Source organism: Solanum lycopersicum, chromosome 1 (genome assembly GCF_036512215.1).
Source record: "Solanum lycopersicum chromosome 1, SLM_r2.1".
NCBI lineage: Eukaryota > Viridiplantae > Streptophyta > Magnoliopsida > Solanales > Solanaceae > Solanum > Solanum lycopersicum.
In genome coordinates, this window is record NC_090800.1 from 8790944 (window position 1) to 8814999 (window position 24056).

Consider the following 24056-nt stretch of genomic DNA (forward strand, 5'->3'; position numbering starts at 1 on the left):
ATTGCCGCTAAATATATATTTTTAGCGGCAATTGACACTGTTTGTATGTGTCCTAAAGGATTTAGCGACATTAGATCCAATGACACTTAACTAATGACGGTAAGACTTTAGCACCCTTAATTAATGTGTTTATTTATTGCCTCTAAAATTTATTTTTTGTTCTACTGAATGCAAATCTAAAGCTCTTTGGTACAATACACATGTGCCACCCTGTAGGTACAACCTACACGGACTACTCTGCTCGTAGACTTGGTCTACCATGATCATAGGCACAGTCTTCCCAGCCATGAGTGATTTCTCACCTGTCTTGTCCAAGGCCTAGTGAAATGCTCGAGTATAGATTCTTTATACTCTTGTAAATGGTTGGGACCGACCGAACCATAGATTTAAAAGAGTATGCACAATATAACAATGAATATGTATGCTAGTGTATGTGTTTGTTGAGGCCAAAACAAGCTTCTAGAAGTTAGATGCAAAATATCAAGAAAATAACAAGTAATCATAATTGATCAAAATTTAATCATAACATGTTTTTCTAGTCCACTAATAACATAATATGCCACTCGTAGACGTTATATCATTTGGAGGTAGCCAACAAAGTAGGACAAGGTTGCAAGTCAAATAATGTCAATAGAACAACTATTAAAAGCTTAGATCTTTACGATCATGCTAGAAGAGAAATAATAGTTTTAACGTAAACATGTTACTCTATTAAGCTTCCAACCCGTTATTTCTTCTAGAAATAATTAAACTCGAAGATATGAGTGAATAATTTGATTTTGATCTTTTCACATCTCTCGTTAAAATTAAGGGAAATTGTGTGCCAAAATATTAGGGAATGCGTATATTTGAACTGAACAACAAAAGGAATATATATGGATTTATTATACCGAATATTAATATTTTTATTCATTCGTCACAACGTGAGATTATTTCGTCGTGAAGAATTTTAAATTATCATTAACCAGCAAAGAACATTATTGTTACTTATTATCATCCCAACAACCTTTTTAGAAGAGTATTAAGATGCATAAATTTCCAATTAAAACAAGATAAAACAATTAGACGCTAAGTTACTTGGAATTATTGTGGTGGTTGAAATATCTAGTTAACTTAAGTAGTCAAGTCAACTTATATTAAAATGAAATTCGCAGATAAGCGACAAATGTTTTGTTTCATAAGATAATAATATTATGTAAAAATAAGAATTTATGAAATTAACCAAAAATGTTTTAAAATCCATTGAAACCGTGTTCTGTGGATTTTAAGAAGTGTCTCAACCTAGCAATTAACTTTATCTCTTATCCAAATTTTGATTTTCATGTAAAAGGTTTTAATATATTTCAAAAGTTGATTTTCCTAAAATTAAAAAGTAAATCTGTTTTCGAATTGATATTTACTAAATTTTATGAATAAATTTACTTAAGTTCAAAATACATAAGCCCATATCAAGGTGAACTTTTCTTTTTACATTATTTTTCCTCTTACATGTTCCTCCTATTATTTAATAGTATTACTATTTTTTTTTGGTTATATGATTGGAGTTAACAATACAAGAGAAATCTAAAGTAAAACTACAAAAACATGAAATTAATCATTGGTCCAAAATAGGTAGAGGAAGAATAAAATTATCTCCAGCATATGATAGATCGTGCTAGCCTGAGTAACATCATATGTGCCAGAGGTTATAGATACGTTCACAGGTAATGAACCTACATGAAATAAAAATGTAAGTCATCAATAACATCAAATCTATTTAACAAAATCACAAATCAAATCATGAAAATGCTACTTACAATTATAATTAGCCCAACCAATTCTTTGTCGAGCCAAATCATATACAATGATCCTATCTTTAAGCGCAACATCTGTGTAACAAGAGAAAGAAATGTATGAATGACAATTAAATTATGATGCAATTACATAAAACCTTAAATTCAGCATTCTAAGATCAGGATATTAAAATGAAATATATCAACACTAAAGTTTCAAAAACTGACCTCCTAGAATTGTTAGGCTTAAACCACTTTTTATAAAGCGAATGCACCACTTAGCAGCACCATCCTGTTAAACGCATATAATACTGTAACTTATCTTTGTATTTCATAAATAAAACGTATGAATTTTATTGTTGAAGATTTTAAATTACAAATGAAGATCGAAACAAATACTTACAACAAAACCCATATCGTCGAGATAGTCTGTTGGTGTTAAATTCATGGATGCATCACCAGCGAAGTTTAGAGAAATTGTTGGAAACACCTCAGTTATGTTCTCTGCAAAACTGCTTAAGTCATCAAAGAGACTTAATTAGGTATTCAAGTTATATCTTATTAAATATTCACCCATAGAAAACAAAGTACTGAACCTTGAGGATATGAGATAGCATGGGTACATTGCTGATGTGATTGGCTTAGCTGAAGGTGACACAACTACAGTTATCTGCAAATTATATGTTCAAGTTAAGAAAAATGGTAAATTAGTTTACCTTCTTTGTACATTTAGATAGATAAGAGTTCAATACATATTTAGAAGAATAGTTGAAATCAACTTTGTTTGATCTCCTAGAATTTGAAAAGTTATGACGAAAATAGTCCATCAAATTACTGGACATTGCCTTGTTGCTCGATAGAGCACCAAAGGTAGTGGTTATTGCCTTGATGCGTGCCTGAGACGTCGTTTATGCGATAGCACATGTCAAAAACATTTAATAACACTCCTAAGTCGTGGTTCACCTCCCAAGTTAAAAAATTTACCCTAGCTAGCTCTCAAGAAAGTTATTGATCTCTACACGAATTATCTGTCATCCAAGGTATGATTTAGCCGTAAAATATTGATGATTTCTTCATCCTAACACAAATGTTTATTGCTAACTTTTTGCAATTTTTTATTTTGAGATTTGTACCTACATCTGCATCCATACTTCTCCCGAGTAAGTTAACTCTGTAGATCTTTTTTACGTGCTGCAAGCGTCTCTTGTCATGAAATCTCTGATAGTACCCTCGGTGCGATTGACACAGTACATAGATATATTTATGCAAAACCACTAAGTTGAACATATATTAAAATCCAATTCATAACTTTGGGAGTATGATAAGCTTAGTTCTAAGAACTTAACATTGAAGCCATTAAGTTCAAATCTTGGATTTGTCTCAGTTATGAGGTTTTAACTGAAGAGAAGAATTTGTTCTCCTCCTGATCCCAACATTCTTATGTGCTCTATTAAGAAAGGGGAGAAAAAACAACAATGGTTTGAGCTGGGTGGGACAGTGTTCTTTGTGGTAATCTAATTGTTGAGTTTGAAACATCTTAAAACATATAGAGCAACCCTTGTTATCGAGGTGGAGTTGGTGGCTTGTAGACCACGTAAAGCTGCAATGATTTTGTCAGTAAGTGCCACATACTGGAGTAGTTGACAGATTTTCCATCAAGGAAAAAACACAGGAGAATTTTGAAAGCCCACAGGCTTTGCAAACTTTTGAATGGTTCTAGGGAACTTCAAATCCAACATGCACAACAGAAAAAGCTCTAACATGCATCCAAAGTCGATATAGGAATAAATTTGGTCTTTGGCAATCCCCCCACACAAATTAATCCACTGTCCAAATTCCCTTGAAACATTTTATTTTCTAGTCTATCTCTAGTAACAGCATGGAGAAGCACGCCAATACTAATGAGAGAAAGTAATGTAAACATATTTGCAGATTATAAAGGATGGTTATCAGTGAAGGAATATGAATGCTGAAAGAGTAACCAGCTGGACAGAATTGTTGCCAGAGTACTTGACCACTTTTGTGATGAACGATAAGCGAATGATGAGCAATTTCAACTATACCTTACGTCAACGATAAGCGAATGACAAGCCAGATTGTATAATTGCAGGCATGGAGTACTTGGGGGCTAAGACTGGGGTACCGTTTCTATTTAGCTGCTTCATAATGGCTTACGTTTTTGCTAAGATTTGTGGCGAAAAAAAAGAGATAAAGGATAATGAACTTATCACCACAAACTTAGATGTCTATGGTGAAGAAGAGCCAGGGGAGATTTACGGTCATGGAGTATTTTCTGGAGTAGGAGGAGATGATAACAACCATAATTATGGTTACTTTATCACAGAAAAAAACAAGGGTGAAACAAGGGCACTTGGAGACAACCCCACTGCATTAGGATATTACTTTTAATAATGTAACTTGTTGGATATTACTTTTTATAAGGTAACTCGTTGGATATTACTTTTTATAATGTAAAATGTTGGATATTATTTTTTATAATGTAACTTTTTTAATTGCTGACAGCAATATCATTACTTGTAAATTTACGGTTGTTTTGAACAATTATTGGCTTAATTAGCTTTAGAGCATTGTTCTAACTTCTAAGAATCAATTTGTGGGGGTTCAAACCGCCGCAAAATAACCTTCGCTACTTGTCACAGGGTTAGTGAAAAACCGCCACAACTTAATTATGGGGGTTGCTGAAACCTCTGTTACAGCATATTGCAGGGTTCCTAACCCCCTAAACCCCCTCTATTTAGGTTTTTTTTATATAGAATATCTTACATGAATAAGTTAGGACTATATCTTTTAATCATTCTTTATTTTTAATAGAACCCCAAGAATCCTCCATAAAAGAATCCTATTCCCTTGAGTTTTTATAAGATTTCAGGTATAAAATCATAAAAGTTACGGTTTTTACCGAGAAAACTAAGTCTAATGATTTCTTAACAATTTTTTTTTAACTTCTTAATAGTTTCTTGATATTTTCTTGATGAATTCTTGAAAAATCTATTTTATGAACCCTTGATGATAAACAAAGAAATTCTTCAAATATAAATCTTATGATGCTATCTTATGTTTTCTTGACTATAATATTATGATGTGATATATATTTCTCATGAATGCAAAGATATGATACATGGGCTGTAACCTCATGACATAAACAAAATTTATGAACTAATCCTCAAAAGATATGAATATGAGTCTTCAAGCTAATCCATGAATACATGAGCATAAGGGAGATAAATGATTAATCGAGAAGGCATAAATCTAAACGATGAATGCCTAAAATTACGTTTGCTGACGTAGTTTAAGGATGATACAGTTGGTTCAGATGACTCATTCTTTTTTACCTCCCGTAAGGGCTATGTCTCATGTTCGGTAAGGTATGAAATGACTTAGCTGACCAGGCCGAGATTAAACTAGATGAGCTCACATGGTGGTTTTTGTTGGTTATACCACTTACATGGTGGTTTTTGTTGGTTATACCGCTTACATGGTGGTTTTGTTGGTTATACCACTTACATGGTGGTTTTTGTTGGTTATACCGCTTACATGGTGGTTTTGTTGGTTATACCGCTTACATGGTGGTTTTTGTTGGTTATACCGCTTACATGGTGCTTTTTGTTGGTTATGCTATTATACTCCTATAATGAACTAAAATATTAGAAATACATATCCCTAAGGCAGTCTAATTAAATGAACTCATCTCTTAACCCTTCCTATGTTACGATCATAACTATGGTTGTTGCTTCTATTGATCTTGGTATGTATGTAATGTTTTATTATGTCATTTTACATACATTACTATTTCACATTCTGTTGAGGGCTGAAAATTCTTTTATCGATGCAGACTTGGGTGTGCATGCATGTGATCAAGCCGCTCCCTACGTTTCATATGTTCTGCTATTGGTCCCTTTATTTTCATGGGGCTTAGTATTCAATTTTCTAGTATTTTATGATTATGTGTTTAAGGTATAACAGGGGTCTTGTCGCGGTAGACATTACTTAGTTATATTTAGAGGTTTCACAAATAGACAGTTAATTATGGTTTAGTTTAGACCTCTGTGTCTTTTTTTTAATATTATGACTTAGATATATGCAAAGACTCTTCAAATGTTTTTAAACTATGTTTTCACTCATGTCTAATATCATGTTATTGATACGCTAGTAATTACTCACTTGAGTTTTTCTGATGACCTCCTATTATTTGCAAGGGGGATCTAACATCTACTAAAGCTTTGTATAGATGTTTTCATGACTTTTCCAAAGTCTCTGGTTTGCAAACAAATTTGGAAAAAAAAGTGTTATATCACTTGGTGGGGTCCCTCAAGTTACGCAAGAAAATATCCTCAATCATTTAGGGATCGGTCTAGGTGATTTGCCTTTCAAGTATCTCGGAATACCATTATCAACGAAGAAGGTTACTATAATGCAATGGAAGCCCCTCATTGATAAAATTATAGCCAAAATTTCATCTTGGACTGCGAAAAAACTCTCTTATGTAGGGAGAGTTCAATTGGTCCAAACTGTTTTGTTTGGTATTCAAGCATTTTGGGCTCAACTATACATCATCCCTACTAAGATTCTTAAGTTGATTGAAGGCTATTATAGAAGTAATGTGTGGTCTGGTTCAAATGAGATTACGAAAAAGTCATTGATAGCATGGTCTAGAATATGTCTACCTAAGGCATCTGGAGGGCTCAATCTAATTAATCAAGCGGTATGGAACAAAGATGCTATTGCCAAGAAACGTCGGGACCTCTCTCATAAGCGGGATAAACTATGTATCAGGTGGATTCATGCATATTATATAAAAGGCCATGAGCAATGAATATTTCAACTCAGGCATGTTGGATGGTGAAGATGATTCTTGCTGGCAGGGGAACACTTACGCAGGTCCACACTGAGATCAAGCTTGGACATAGTGTGATCAGGCAAATATATTTGCCGCTTCTTGGGGTGACATCGAGGATGGCATGGAAATGTCTTATGTTTCAGCACAAAGCAAGGCTGAAAGCTGTGTTTGCTATGTGGCTAAATCTTCATGGAAGATTGCTAACAGCTGACAGGTTACATAAATGGGGTATGGTAGTGGAACCTATTTGTGTTTTGTGTAGTGAAAGGGCCGAAACAAAATAAACATTTGTTTGTCAGTTGCCGTTTTACGATTCAAATCTGGACTAGAATCTCTAATCAGCTAGAAAGGAATGGACAAAGTTGGAGAAGCTGGGATCAACATATTGAATGGACTATAGCTCATGCTAAAGGAAAGTCTCAAAAAGCTATTTTATTCAGAATAGTCTTTGCTGAAGTGATACATGCTGTGTGGATAGAGAGAAACTTGAGAATCGTTAAAAAAAAAATAGAGATTGGGAGGAATTTCCAGAGAAATTGCATATGCTTGTAATGTTAGAAGTCCTGTCAGATGTAGCCAGCCACCTTTTGCGTAGTTTAGTCTTCTGATGGTTTGGTAGTCATACTTAGTATGCTTGGACTTAATTTAGTCGTCTTTGTATTACTTTTGAGATAATCAACAGGGTGTGTTGTTTGGCTATGGTTATGTAATTGAAGCCACTTGATGATTAATATAAAGATTAGTTACCGAAAAAAAAGATACACTCGAGTCAGGCATCGAGTGTCAGTCCCACCTAGGATCTAGACTCGGGGCATGACAAAGATAAATTTTTTTATGGATCTAGAATCTTAATTATTATATTTTCTTGACTAATATATATATATATATATATATATAATAATTGTAATTGCTTGATCATCAAGTAAAATGTCAAAATAATTTATATTCAAAACCTGAACTAGATAGCTTAATTAATAAGACATCAAGAAAATATATGTGGTTGAGAACGATTGATGAGAAGAACACTTACAGCATCGACAACCGATTCATAAGCTTCTGCGACAAGATAAACTAAACTTGTACCGGAATCAACTATAGTTCCTCGATCACCAGAGTTTGCAAAAGCTTCTGGATGAATAGGTAAAATTCTTCCATGTACAGAAATGCTCTGCAAATACACACTGTAATGACCCCTGCAAGAATTGGGAAAAGAAACAAACTAAATGTCATGACAAAAAAACAACAATAATTTATAAAACGTTGAAAAAAATAACGCAGTGGAAAATTGCAGTACATACTTTGATGGAGCAAGGGGAGTATACACCATACTCGGATGCAAAATCTCACCGAGCACTAATATCCCTCCACCGCTTCCCTCTCCTTTCAAATAGTGTGAAAATGACTTCGGAGAAATTCCATGTGAAGAAAGTTGTGATATTATTGATAGTCTCTGTTGACCGAATCCGAGAATTCCATCAACTGCTCCATCTGTCAAGATCAGGTGTCCTAATTGACAGGTACTGCACCTGTTTTGATTTTACACTATCAAATCACCTAAGGATATATTTAAGTCATAAGCCTCTTATTATGGTATTCGTAACTTTAAATATTAAATTGGTTACCTATTATGCTATTACTATAGATAATGGTTATCTCATGGTATGAATTATTATTTTGACAGAATTTACTCACACAAATATAGTTACACAACTTCAGCTCTAAATTATTATGAATCAGACATTAAAGGTCTAAATTATTAATGTAATTGTTTTATATAAGAATTAATCAATATAAATGATATTTTCTTTACTTACGTTTTTGATTAATTATTAAGTAATAAGCAATTTAGTACATTGTTAATGATATTACTTTAAATTTAATTGGAATAATAATAACTACTTTGCTATTAGATATGTAACTAGTAATGCCATACTTTATGATTTCTAATATTCAACCCAAAAAGATATCATATCCGTGACTTTTTTATGGGATCAAACTTTAATTATATTGAACTTCAAATAATTTGATAAATATTTTGAACATCTTAAATCTAATGATTCTATTCATAATATTTTCAAGTAAATAATAAGAAAATACCCCAAAGTAAATTTGCGACAATTTTTTTTATGTTACTTTCATGTAAGAAAATCATCAGCTAATGGAAAAACCCCAAGTATATCCTTACAAAAAAAATCTACAATTTGTTCCGCAATAATAAAATACTCAATAGATTCCCTGATATAAAATTCGGGGTAAACTCCTATACAATAAATTTGTAGCTAAATTTTTATAATTAAGATCCAAAGTAATTTCTCTCCTGAATTTTTTTAGGTAACTATTTCTAGCTAAATTCGCAAATAGCTTAATTTAGGAATTTTACTGCAAAATAATAAAGATCAATTTTATTTTCAAAGAATTCACCTATGAAAATGTTACCTACAAATTAATTTTCACAGCTATTTTGTTATATAATATTTTTGCGCAAAAAATGGCATAAAATATATTTATGAATTTTCCTAATAAACAGTTTTTGTTAAAATTTATAGATTTTAGGTAGTAGCATGAAAATTCATATATTTTTTGGGGGAAATAATTCTTAAATAAAATTTTCATATAATACACACTTTTCTACTTGATCAAATTTATTTGTTAGCCAGTTTTATAATTAGTCTAATTTATTTTTTTTTGGAGAGATTGAATGTTGATAGAATCCGTCTTCCCTCTTCTTAAAGGATAACAATTGTATTCTTATTGGAGTTTGACTGTATACTTTCTTTCCGAATTATAATACTCTAGAATATGTGAATAATCATATAAAAGAATACTCACCCGAAAATAATGGATGTTGAAGACTTGGAAATCAACGAGGTCCTCATAATTTTGTCAAAGTAAAACAAATCTGATACAAAATAGCCTGATGTGCCACTATTATCTGCGTAATGCAAGGAGTAAGCACATTGATTTGTTTCGCTGCACTCATCTGAAGTGCATATGGAGGCTGAACATGAGATGACAGACGAAGTTGATGAATTGTCCGCGTCATAAAAGTTCATCTCTACCTGTAATAATATAATTGTGTTAGAAGTTCATCTAAACCTACAACAATATAATTATGTTAAAAAACCACTAAAAGAACAAGTTTCAATGTCATAATTGTTGACACTCAATTTTTACTATTTGAATTTCTAATAACAGATGATTTGTTATTTTCCTATTGGTAGTACAATATGGACTTTTTTTTTTTTATTATTATTATTATTATTATTATTATAAAATCTGACTAAACGATATTCTAGTCAAATAAGAAGCCAAATATCACAAGAGAGAAAAGAAAACGGTCCAACACTTACAGCTGAGTTAGTTTCAACCAAATGGAACCTATTCTTGGCCAAAATGACCCAAATATTGAAGGAATAATTATGCAAATTAGCAAACATTAAGACTGTATTATTTAATAAAGCTATAGTTTCACATAATTATGAGTTGCAGCTATATTTTAATGAAATTTGCTCTTAATTTCGGAACCCACCAAACAAACTCATATCAAGAATGTGATTTCTATACCTTTTATATAAAACATAATTTATCTCTTCTCTTTTACTCGACTAATTTTTCTCCTAAAATCTCTCATCCATATCAAAATTGAATTTTGAATTCTCTCATTCTCCCTCTTAACTTAATTCCAGGTATGCGCTCAAATGTGTTTCAACCAAAAAAAAATTTCAATTTGTATATGTTTTTACAGCTTATCCGTTCATTCATTATAACATGTCATTTTATACATGTACAAATGAACATATATATATATATATATATATATATATATTTATTTATTTATTTATTTATTTATATATATATATATATATTTATTTATTTATTTATTTTCCTTCCTTTCATAATCTAGATTGTGCAATAGAGTTGTCTCTTAAGAAACTTGTGAAGATTCGTGCATTGTTCTAACTTCTCCGACTATGCCTCATCTTCCAGGTACCTGGCATAGTAAAGTTCTTATTCCTACCAATATGGCCCCTCAGATGGAGCTAATAGAATGTTAAGAGACTGCACAACTGCTCGAGAAGATACCATTAGTGCACATCACTCCAATTGATTCAAAAAGGTGCACTCTTATTCGTGTTCACCTAAATTGTGTGTTAAACAAATACTATGTAATACTATCAAACCCCTTCTTGAACCTTTATATAGATGATACCTTTAAGGGCAAAGTATGGTCTAGAGCGCTTGGGTAGTGGTCACTCAAAAGATAGTGTGATCTTTATGAGCCATCAGTAGTAAAATTGCCCCGAATTATAAGTTTTGAGTTGGAAATCTAATAATCTTAAAGTGTGGTGATAGTGATGGAATAAAGTATGTAGTTGCAGTCATGTTCCAGTAAGTTAATAGAAGACTGATAGGCCCTCATGTGTTGACTAAAGTGTAGTCAATTTGTGTAGATTTCATGTTACTAGCACATAGAGAGTTATTGATTAGGTGACTTGAAGTATGCTATCTTGGTAGTATAGATCAGGTCTAGGTGGTGGATGAAAGTTAAATGTGTGAAGGATTTTACGTTAATAGACCTGTAATGAGAATGGCGAGGCAACTAGAAAGTATATGTGCTCCCTTTGTGAGGTAGTAAGTGATGGAAAGATATTTAGGAATATAAGGACTCTAAGCCTTAGGGTGAGAGATGTGCACCCAAGATAGTATAGTATATTGTCGCGTGAAGCTCTAAGCTCATAATTTGCTATGTGTTATTTGTCTGTATCCTTGAGTAAAATCAAGTTTAGAAAATTATATGAAATAAGTCAACAAACATAGAATGTCTGCTTTAGACCTCAGGGAGAGATGATAGGTGATGTATTTAGAAAGAGTAGCAGTTCATTCATACTCTTAGAGTATTCCTCAGATTTTTATTGTTATGAAACTCTTCTCGTATCTCACATATCAACGTTGTTCCCTTGATCCATTCTCATTTATTTTACTTTAGAAAGATTAACATCTATGCTCATTTCCTAGAATAAGAGGCCCGGATTCAACTCATGAACGACCTCAATCTTACTCTATGAAATGGTGAATGTCAGTCTTACGATATACAATTCATAATGTATGCACTCATGTTTCTGAATATGCTTAGTCCCATGAACTAATGATATACCTTCAATTTCTAGTGAATTAATGCTACGCAATGCATATTCTTAGATCAAACTTCTTGAATGATTCGTGCTTATGATCTTTTCTCTCAAAGGCCTTCAAGTAGTCCTACTTCAGTTTTGATAGAGTTGTTGATAGAAGTTGAATGTTGGTTTAGATGAGAGGGTAGACACTCTTTATTGTGAAGATCACAGTATGTTTATTCCACATGTAAAAAAAATTGAAATGACGATTGGTTATATGTAGTAGCTAGATCAAAATATTTTGTGTGTTCCCTTATAAGTAATACATGAATTTCTAGTTGGTTGAGATGATAGGAAGATGGATATTTCTTAGAAGAATTGGTTACTTAGAAGTTCATGGAGTGTTTATAATACTAGGCTTGAATAGGGTGTTGATATACATGTAAATGACTTAATTAGAACTCGAGGTTTGTTGAGTGAATTTGTAAGAAAAAGTTGTATTCTTGAGATGAAAATGCCTACAGAGCTATAGATCGTGAATCCAATGGTTTAGATTAATATGACCACCTTATGTGGTGCACCTTGTGACTCCAAGTTAGGCTTGAACACATTAAGAGCATGCAGTTAAGACTCTGACCTTCAGACCTTCATAGGAGCAGACATATGTACCATTGGAGGAGCTATAGGTAGAAGTGTAGTGTTCACAAGGAGTAGCGCAGTGAATAGTTTGCTAAGCTTAAAAGCTATTAGTCAAATCACTTAAGGCATAGTAGTTCTATTCTTTTTTCATGCCCAAGAAATCCCTATTTCATGTCAAATAGTTTTGAGGTAGAGTATGAACAATGTCTTAATCTATATCACTCATGTTTAATGGACCACTTCCAGATGGCTCAGAGTCTTAAGATTTGTGAGTTATTTATGTTCGAATATGAGACACAAATTGTGCCCATATTTCTTTCTCAAGAAGGTTATGAGAAATTTTGATAAGAACGTTTGATGTGAGCCTTATTTCTATTGTGATTTCTAGGAACTTCATGTCATGACCCGTAATCTGGAAATCTTACGTGAACGTTCGTGAGAAACGTACTCTAGTTGAGTTTCCACCTCTCAATACAAACCTTTTCTATCTTTGCTAATGGGAATTTCAAAAGTCACAAAAATAGTAGAAGTAGCTCATTTCTCTTTTAGTGCAACTTGACCATCATTCGAGGATGAATGATTTCAAGTGGGATATATTGTAATACCCTGAAATTTGTAAACTAAGATCAAATTGTTTTCCATGTGTATAAGGTTATACCGGGTGATTTTTAATTGTGCATAGGTGTTAAGGTCAATTCTTTAGTATTTTAATTGATTTGGAGATATTTTAAGGTCATAAGAATCCACCAAGACAAAGTTGAATTCTAAGTTTCCATACCAATTGAGTTACGATGTAAGATTTTACAAAGGTCAATTTCAAGTGATCGTATCTCTTAGAATACTAAAAGTTAGGTAGCCCATAACTTATCAAACTAAATATATTTGAGTCTTCTTTCCAATTCCACCAAATTTGTATCAAACAGAATTCGAAGTAAAGAGTTATCATCAATTTACAAACCTGATGGAGTGTAGTGACGTTTAGGCCAACAGGAAGATATTAATAATAGTAATTTTTGTCGTTTTACCTCTAGGAATATCCTAAACGAATTTCTTAACACTTAAATGGCCTTAAAAATCAGATTTTCATCTTTTTATTCTTCCTACTCCTCTCTCTCTCTCAAACATAAAAGACAAAATCCTAAGGAAAATCAAAGCATAGAACTTTCAAACAAAATTCTTTCAAATCGTTTTCAAGATTCTATTTCAAGGTAAGTCCATCTCCAATAATTTCATTCTTCCCAATTTAAATCCTACATACATTAGTGAATCATCAATAGAAATCTTAATTCTTGGTTATAGGATTTTAAAGAAATTTATTCAAGAATTTCAAGTAAAATTTTCTTGACGTTATTCTCCAAGTTAGGGTTCTTCCGCAAGATTCAGCGTGATTTTAAGGTGTGTAGAGCTATCATAGTGAAGAACTTAGTTCTTGCTCACACACAACATCTACAATTTTAGTTAGTACGATCAAAGTTAAGGTTTCTAAACCCCACCTCCACCCCACCCACCCCCAAGGATCATGATTTTTGAATTATCGCTATTTTTTATCTTTGATTCTGGATTTTTTATCACAATTATTGTACTTCATATTTATTGATGATTCTTGATTGTTGGTTCATTCTTATACTACCACATGGACCCTTTCTAATCAATGTTTTAAAAATCTTTTCGTGGTATTTCCTATTCATTATTTTCAAGAATAAAGTATGTTCAAAATTTTAAAGAAGTATTTCAAGAAAGTGTTATTATCTTTAATTTAAAGTGCATGATTAAGAAGAGTTTAGAAAGTATATTTTACTTCAAGTGCTTTATTTTCAAGAAGTATTTCAAGAAAGTATTATTATCTTTAGTTTAAAGAGCTTGATTTTAGAAGAGTTTCAATAAGATATATTTTTAACTTCAAGTGCATTATTTTAAAAGAGTTTTGAAATTATATTTTTTCATCAAAAAAGCATAAAAGTTTTTAAGAAGCATGTCAGTCTAATAAAGTGAAGTCCAAGTGCCCCTCGAAGAGGGTTTTTTTAAGTATTAACTCACCCTATAAAATATTTTTTTGTAAATGAGCATATAAAGTTAAATTTTGAGAGTAGTATTAAGCCTCAATTTTGGGTAACAGTTAAGATAACTCAAACTCCATAAACTACGTAGCTAACAAAGGGAAGGATCGTACCGTCATTCAGGTAACTCCATACTGCCTCTAAGAAGTTCTATTAGATGGATCCATAAGTTGATGTTTTGTTCTATACTCCGACAAGGTTTAGAATGGCTCTGGAAATGTAGGTAAGACGTATCATTACCAGGCTCACTTTATGTTAGGTTACTTTCAATTTGTCAGGTAAAGAAACTCCCTAATAAAGTAAAGTATATCTATTTATATATTTTAGTTCAGTATTATCAATTGTTGCATCTTAGATTAGAAAACTTAAATGATTTTACTTCATGAACGCTCCACATTCTGTCAGGTTACTTTCAGTTTCATTCCAGTTTGTTTATTTACTTCAGTTATTTGCTTCATTCAGCTTTATTACAATATTACATATTGTAAATTCAATGTACTGACGCTATTTGACGCTACATAATTTTATGATATAGTTACTACGTACTCTCGACAGCATATGTTTGGTAAGATCTCTTTCCATCAACAGTCGGTGAGACCACCTCACTTTCGGAGGGCTCCAATTTAGTTAGATCAGTTTATTTGATTTTATAATCATTTTCCGTTGAATAGTCAGGTAGTTTTGAGTTTTGTAACGATGCTTATCTTCAGTTAGTAAAGACTTCATAGATAGATAAAATTAGTGAGCCAGTTCCGACTTTAGTATTCAGATGATTTAACCATTTTATTATTATTTACATACAGATTTATTTTAGACTTTTGAAATGTCTTTAAATGATTTTGAATGTCCATCTTATAAGGATTCCACATGTATGTATAGTTTTTTGCTTAGTAATCAGTCGGGCTAATGGTTCGTTTGGGACACAACCATAGTTCTGAGTGTCGATCAAGCCAAAGGTGTAGGCTCATGGTGTGACATGTTGTATATCGAGGGTATATCTAAGATTAGTTAGTAAAGTGAAGTGGTGATTTTAAAGTTGTCAATAGTACTGAAACTAATAATTTACACAAAGTTCAGGGGTGTTTTCAAAATAAACTTTTAATTCAACATATCTCTCTCACATGATTCGGATCAAATTTCAAAACAATATTCTTCTCTCTTAATTTACATGATAATCTTTCCTTCGTGAGAATCAAACTACTTAAGTTTTCACTATGAAATTTGGCATGAATCTTTTAAGTTATAAAAAATAAAATATACATTTTTGGGAACGGTGTAAAAATCAATATAAGTCACAATAATTGACAATTCAAATATTTTAAAATATAAATAAAATACTTATAATATTTTTAAATCTCAAAATTCGAAAGATGCTACATTAATTTGGACGAAGGAAGTATCATTTTTCTCCCAATTTCCCCTTTGTCTTTCCCGTATTAGTTTCACCTTTTGGTGAAAAGTAGTATCCACAATCACTTCACTTACACTACTACAATTCTTCCTATTTCAACTCTCTCATTCGTGGTTCCTTTATAATGAGCCGGAATATCATTTTTTGATGATTCATAAAATTATCATTTTTCGATGATTCATGTTTCATCAGTTTGCGAAGTTGGTTCTGAAATTTTATTGAAAATTCATGATTTTTGAAAGTTTTGAGTTTTGATAGGTTTATAGTTGTTAATTGGTTTTTCGTACCAACCAGAGTTTCGAGTCTCAGAATAGAATTCCTTTAGTTTCATCGACCGTGGAATGTGGAATTTGGTCAGGAAGTGTTGCCATTTCTGAATTCAGAGTTGTTTCGTGGATTTGAGGCCTTGAGTTGGAAATTTAAGTGAATTTAGCCCTTGTGTTGACTTTGGTCAAGGTTCGAAATTCAAATCTTCGAATCAGATTTCTGATAAGAACATTGGATTTAGAGAATTATTCTAGGACTTGAAGAGGTCTTGGTCGAACTTTTGAGGTTTCGAGGGCAGTTTGGTATTTTTTGAGTGCTAAGTTAATTTTTTGGTTGAACATTGTATTGCTTGCATCCGCTGTTTTGTTCTATTTCTATTATTAATTAAATTATTGTTCTGCCTTATTTCTACCATTATATCCACTACTTGTTATTCTGGGTTACAAGTTAGCGTACCTACACGTGGATTACAGTAGGTATCATCATGACTCAATAAATCAGGTCGTGAAACTTATGAATCAGACATATTTTATGGTTAAACGAATAAAATAGTTATAGCCAAAGATGGTTAAGGGATTAGTTGTGTGAATTATGTGGTCTAGGTATAAACTAATTCACGATAGTTAAAAGATATCTAATTTACTAATTCACTAAGTAGATCTGAAACATTTTCACAAGAAAAACTTACTTATTCAGATGCAATTAATCCTTACTTGTGACATGCAACTTTTTCATGCATACATTTTCATAAATTAAATCCTTTTACTTATGGCATAAAAAATTTTCATGCATACATCTTTATAATACATACATTTCCCATTCTTTTGGGGGATTGCTGAGTTTTGATTTCTTAGAGCCCGTTTGGATGGGCTTAAAAGAAGCAACTTTTAAAAAGTACTTGAAAGTGTTGAAACTTATATTTAAAATAAGTAGTTATATGTTTGGATAAAAATGTTTCAATTGAAAAAAAAGTTGTTGATGTTTTTGGCAAATAAGTGTTGGTAAACACTTTTTTTAATCAAAATATCTGAAATACCCTTAAAACTATTAACATGGTAAAGAGTTGATAAATTTAAGGTTTTATACTTACAAAAATAAAAACAAAACTAATTTATATTTTAAATCCATAGGTAATAATATTTCCTATCATTCACATATTTCTTTATCATCACAATTTTTTTATAATTGTAATTATAATAATAATAATAATAATAATAATAATAATAATAATGATAATGATAGTAATTATAATAATAATAATAACGATAATGATAATAATAATAATAATAAAAATAATAATATTATTATTTATAATAATAATAATAAAAAATAATAATAGTAATAAAATAATAATTATAATAACAATAATAATAAAAATAATAATAATAATAATATAATAATAAAAGAATTAAGGGCAAAAAGGTATATTACTTGGTCAACATACAAGTTGGGGAAAAAAAAACGCCCCTCACCTAGCTTTTAGCTTTTGGCTTAAAATAAGTCATTTTTGACTTAAATTAAGTCACTTTGATAATTGTCAAACACTCTAATAAGTCAAAAACTGACTTTTGAGTCAGTTTGACCAACTTTTAAGCACATCCAAACAGGCTCTTAAAGATTAAGCTTTAAATATAAGGTGTAATGTGAATTGAGAAATAGAGGAAAAATGAAATTCGAATAAAGTTCATTTCTCCCTTGTTGGTAATGAAGAGAAGAACTATTGTGTTTACATGTAGAAATACTGCTTCTACCTCTTTAAGAGTTGAGAAGAGACTGTCCCCTTGTGATGTCATCGACTTGTCGTCGTTGCTCTACTTCGACTTCGACAAATGATTGATTAATAAATCTCCTGGACGAACTTCATTTTTCATTTTTACGAATTAATTTATATCCATGCAAAATAATTTTGAATTCGCAAAATTGTTACGAACAAAATTTCAGAAAAGAAACTGTTCCTTCCCTTCCGAACAAACACTTCCATCCAATAGACACCAAAACTTTTCTTAAAACGTGCTTTCACACCAAATTTTAGCTTAAAATAGTGATGTTTGCACTCATTTTCTCTATTGAATTTTCTGAACTTCTTCAGCATACTTTTTTTAATAACAAATTTTGAGTCTTTGTGACTTTGAGTTTGATTAGGAGCTTTAAAGAAAGGTACTTTATATATATATATATATGCATACATATATATATATATATGTATATATATACATACATATGTATGTATATATATATATACATATATATGTATGTATGTATACACATACATATGTATATATACATATATATGTATGTATGTATACACATACATATGTATATATACATATATATGTATGTATGTATACACATACATATATATATGTATACATATGTATATGTATATATATATGTATATACATATGTATGTGTATATATATGTATATACATATGTATGTGTATACATATGTATGTGTGTGTGTGTGTGTGTGTGTGTATATATATATATATATATATATAGTCAATTTGTTGTCTCATGTATTCAAAATAATAAATCAGAAATATTGTTAAGATGATAAGAAAGAAAATATCCGAGTCTAAATGAGATTGATAAATGAATTAGCCTAAGTCGAAGCCGAGCCAACCGAGTGACAAAGACAACGGTATGAGGGGCACCCTCTACATAACCCTTTAAGAGCTAAATGAATTGTCTCTTAATATAATGAATAAACTTTTCATTATTTTCTACCAATGAAGGGAAAATGACTTTCATTTTTCCTTCACTTAGTTTTCCAGTTCTCATGTCCCAATTCACACATCACTTGAATCTAATACTTTAATAATATTGTGTAGATTTTTGTTCTTTACTAAAAAAAATTTGACTAAATGATTTGGAAAAGTTTAGAATGAATCAGTAGTGCAAGGGGCAGCATGAATAAGACTTCTCTAAAATATATGAGCATACTTATAATTAGGAACGCAAATCATAGTTTAAATGTTATCATCATATTTCTATTTCCAAATATGTACATTTTGACAACAAAATAAAGTCTCCACGAAATACTCCCGTTTGCACAAGAAGTTTCGCCTTGTGATTTGATATAACTGCTAGACCTCAAACATGCATCACTCGCTATCCCCCCCCCCCCCAAATAATACATCCGAGTGAAATAGTAAAAAAGATGGCAGAAGAAAGAGTGACCTCTATTTTTTTGCTAACGTTATGGTTAATTGATCGTTTATTTTCCTATGTGTGATTGTTTGTTTACTTGTTTTAGTTTATTTTCTTTCGAATACTAAAAACTTGCAAGATTTGAGTAACTTCCTTATAAAATTGAGTACTTCAATCAGATTCGTTCGAAATAAATCTTGGACTTTGAGTCTAAAATTTGGACCCACGCCATCAAGATATGAATTATTTTCTCAAATGTTAAATATTACTTTTTTATAATTAATAACAAGTTTAATTGATGATTGATCTAACTAAATATGACTAGTAAACCATTTTAACAGATCTCATGGGACCTTTTCTTTAGGATAATCTAAATCCTATTACCTAGAATCCAATAAGTTAAGTAGCCAATTATTTGAAGTTAATTTTAGCATTACTTTAATTAATAATCAGGTATCTTAATTCATCATAAATATAATTTAGATGGTGACTTCTAAAAAAAGTATCAAGAGTATGATGGACAAGAAGTGTTACCCCGAGTTCACTTGTTCGGGGACAGTTGCTGCAGGAGCTACACGAAACCCATGATATATCACTTCCAGTATCAATCAGCATATTGTATTCTCCCGGAGGAGATCCCAATTTTATTTTTGTATAGTCATGCTAAAATAACAGGAAAGCATAAAAAGTTAAGCGCAATATGGTGGTCAATAAGCATCATAAGAAAACATAATCATCATATCCATTACCTCTAAGAATAAAAATATTGCTTTGAAAACTAATAACAAGGATCATAAAGTTGATAAGAAAAAGCACATGTAATTTAGAAAGTTTCACCACGGAAACTCACAAGAATAAGCAGGTTTATTAAAAGAAAGAGGGCAAAACTCTAAACGATCATGAAAACTCTCTTCTGAAATATCAGGTCAGTTATAAGACAACATGCCTCTTAGTTCAGAGGCGGACCACGTGTATTTGTGGGGGAGCACGTGCACCTGTCAACTTCGAAAATAATTATGTGTATATATGCATATCTATCTCTAATAACCAAAGGACACTGCTGCACCATTGTTTTAGGACACTTTGTTGAGGGTGTTGGAGGTACTTGAGAGTTTCAGTCAGGGTGGGGGCGGGCAGGCACATCAGAGGGCTCTTAGACTAGAGTGGGGGCTCAGACCCTAAATAAGGGACACATTCCATATAGTTAAGGTCCGATGGGGAAGCCACCAGCGGGTCTTACGATTGAGGCTGATCCTGCGCCAAGAGTTTAGGTTAAGGATGCCCCTTTAATTGTGTTGACAGAGGATGAGCAACGCTGTTATGAGAAGTTCAGAAATATGGATCCACCTCCATTTTAAGGTGGAACATGCGGGGATGTGCATGAGTTTTTGAGTACATATAGAGAGTTGTTAGAGAGTGTTGAGTTGGATGAGTCTCTGGGGTTTGTTATGCTATACTCCAGTTATGTAGGCCAACTAGGGCGTGCTGGAGAGTCTACTTGTGATCTTTGCCGATTGGATCTCCATAGTAACCTGGATGTGTTTCTTAGTTTCTTTTTATGACTGTTTCATCCCTTAAAGTGTGGGAAAAGAGAGCCGGTACTTAAAGTGGGGGGGAAGACAACCGGTTCAATGTTTTCGAGTTTGAGGTAGGATAGCCTTACACTTAAAGAGTATGAGACATGCCTTGGCTATTCTTCTTAATGAGGCCGAGAGGACCCATAGATTTGTGAGGGGTTGTCCTACTCTATTTGTATGGTTGTGATCAGGTCAATAACTCATAGTGTATCTATGTACCTATATAAGCAAACATGTACAGTTAATTCTTGTATAGTAAACTAAAGCCCACTCACTATGCATGCCAGATATATATTTTATTTTATTTTATTTTGTTAATTCAGTTCATTGCACTACATTTTTATTATGCTTTACATAATTTATATATTTACTTTCATCAAACACATAACTAAATAAATAATTTGAAATTGATGGCAGTACGTAAATATGCATGTACCCGACGAGTTTGGGGTCGAAGGAACCAGTAAGATAGAAATCGACAGCTCCAGCAGTAGTAGAACTGCGCAAAATCCGAGCGTGCCTTGCTCGGTCTCTAGCCCCCAACTCATCCGATGTAGTAGTGCGATTCATCAGGATGAGTTTTTCGAGATGCAGAACACTCGAAGCACCTGAAAGCAAATTCCAAAAGAATTAAGACTGTAACCATATAATTACAACCACTGTAAGCGTGATTACAACTACAACAACTAAATAATTACAGTCTACAGAGATGAAAAAATTAATGAAGTTACCGCTCAGTTTAGATTCTTGGGCAGAAAAAATTGCAAATGAAGGTGAGCACCAAATTATAAAGAGGAGGAGGAGGCATAAAATGTATGCTTTCTTCATCATTAAGGAATAAAAGGAGGAGGAGGAGGAGATGGAGTAGAGAGAATACTGAAAGAGTTCTATCCTAAAGGAGAAGGAGTAGTAGGAGGAATCAATTAATTAATATAATCTAAATAGCATTCATGGAAAATACCAATTTTTTAAAAGTACTTTCAACTTTTAACATATATGCTAAATTTTGAAAAGGAACTTCTTATGAGAAAATGACTGACCAGCTACTCTATTCACATGCAAGCATATATGACCAAAGTTAATAGAATTAGATATTTAATGTATAGAATGAAGAAATAGAAATATAAAATGCAGGTACCACAGGATTTCTAAATGTCAATTGAAATCACATTTGAAAATGGCCCACTGGGATTAAAAACAACAACCAACAAAACTGATATAAGTGTAAAACAGCCATGACATGACATCATACTGAATGCAACTATGTACACAAGAAGGTAAATGTGAGGTATGCTACCTGAATGAAAGTAAAATATTTTAGATGGAGCAATAAAAATACAAAATATTGTTGAACTAGGTGAGTTTGGAGATTGTGTAAATCCAATACCCAAAGCCTGAAATAAGAGAATGTCTATCGACAATATATATTGTGTCCATTATCCAGAGCAGTTTCAATGGATAACGGGGATGGAATAGCGGCTGGATGGTTAGGACACCCTATCTTTAGAGATAAGGAAGGGCGTGAACTTTTTGTATGTTTATTGTCACCCCACCCACTACTGCAAAATGGCATTGTGATAAAATAAAATAAAAATCTAGCTTGGTCACAGACTGTGATACTCAACTGAAACAGAAGGCATTGTAGGAGCAAATAGGCAGGAAAACTTTTAAGAAGAAACAGAGAATTGTAAGCTGAAGACTTTTCTTTTTTTCTGTATTTTAAATCACAAATCACAGGAAAGTACAGCTTATAGACTTAAAATAACAAACTACTAAGTCATTAAGTGACCACTACTTCCATTAACTAAACAAGTAATTACTAACCAAAACACAACTACAAAGTACTGCACCATGATCAGCATATTTGCTAACAACTAGACCTAGAATATAGGACACTACTAACAAACTTAATTGACCAGATCATACTTTGAATCAGTCTTCAATATTCCCCCTTGATTCAAAGTTCCAGACACCAAGCAAAGCCGTCAAATAGATAAACTTGTGTGCTGCCAACGACTTCGTCAATATATCAGCCAATTGCTTATGAGTGCTGCAATGCTTCAACAACAATCTCCTCCTTTGCAACCAAATCACGAATGAAATGGAATCGAACATCAATGTGCTTCGTTCTACTATGAAAATTTGGATTCTTTGTCATGGAGATTGATGCTTTGTCGTCGCAGTATATCTCTGTTGTACTTTCTTGCTTATGTTGAAGTTCCGCTAACATCCTTCTTAGCCAGATAGCTTGGCAAGCCGCTGAAGTAGCTGCAATGTACTCAGCTTCAGGCGTGGATAAGGTTGTTGTAGCTTGCTTCTTTGAGCTCCAATTTATTACTCCTGACCCAAGAGTGAAAATATGTGCTGAAATGCTTCGTCTATCATCCAATGAACCAGCATAGTCACTATCCGTGAACCCACATAATCTGAAGTTAGAAACTTGTGAATACCATATCCCATAGTCCATAGTTCCAGCGACATAACGCAGAACTCTTTTTGCTGCTCCAAAATGAACCTTTGAAGGTTGTTGCATAAACCTGGATATAACACCAACAGGGATATTATATCGGGGCGAGTATGGGTTAGGTAAATAAAACCTCCACCATACTTCTGAAACTTCTAGCATCGTCCATTTTTAAGCTGCAGTTTTATACCAACATTCATAGGTGTAGCAGCATGCTTGCAATTAAGCAAACCAAACTTAGTGAGAAGGTCCTTGGCATATTTCCTTTGTGAAAGAAATATTCTATCTTCAGCTTGATGGACTTCAAGGCCCAGAAATAATGTAATAACCCCATATCTGACATCTCAAACTCATTCATCATTTGAGACTTAAATTCATCCACAAGAGAAACAGAAGAGCTAGAATAAATGATATCATCAACATAAAGGCAAACAATGATGAAATCATTACCTTTCTTCTTTACGTCAATGTTGGTTCATTCTCACTTATCTTATATCCCTTTCCCTAAAAATAACCATCAATTTTGTTATACCACGCTCGAGGGGCTTGCTTCAAACCATACACTGCCTTTTTTAGTTTGTAGACATTTGTTTCATCGCCCTTCTTTATGAAACCTTCAGGTAGTGCTACAATGACCTCTTCTTGCAGGTCTCCATTAAGAAATGCCGACTTGACATCAAATTGATAAACTAGCCATTGAGACTGTGCAGCCAATGCTAGAACAAATCTAACAGTTTCAAATCAAG

At 32.4% G+C, this 24056-nt stretch overlaps 1 protein-coding gene across 2 annotated transcripts in view; it reads right to left on the reverse strand.

Moving 5' to 3' along the window:
- Positions 1 to 1395: 1395 nt before the first annotated feature.
- Positions 1396 to 24056, reverse strand: part of LOC101253523 (aspartic proteinase 36-like) — a 28709-nt gene continuing 6048 nt past the window's right edge. Inside the window, exons 3-12 of one of the 2 annotated variants that reach the window (XM_019214254.3) lie at positions 21283 to 21454; positions 19804 to 19932; positions 9460 to 9689; positions 7929 to 8156; positions 7661 to 7823; positions 2369 to 2442; positions 2176 to 2284; positions 2001 to 2064; positions 1797 to 1868; positions 1396 to 1712 (exon numbers count right to left, since the gene is read on the reverse strand). In XM_019214254.3, the coding sequence (XP_019069799.1) occupies positions 1591 to 1712; positions 1797 to 1868; positions 2001 to 2064; positions 2176 to 2284; positions 2369 to 2442; positions 7661 to 7823; positions 7929 to 8156; positions 9460 to 9689; positions 19804 to 19884 (1143 nt within the window). In that variant the 5' untranslated portion in view covers positions 19885 to 19932; positions 21283 to 21454 and the 3' untranslated portion in view covers positions 1396 to 1590. Of the gene's footprint in view, positions 1713 to 1796; positions 1869 to 2000; positions 2065 to 2175; positions 2285 to 2368; positions 2443 to 7660; positions 7824 to 7928; positions 8157 to 9459; positions 9690 to 14553; positions 14652 to 19803; positions 19933 to 21282; positions 21455 to 24056 lie in introns of those variants that run through there. The other variant, XM_069296976.1, reaches the window with a different exon arrangement.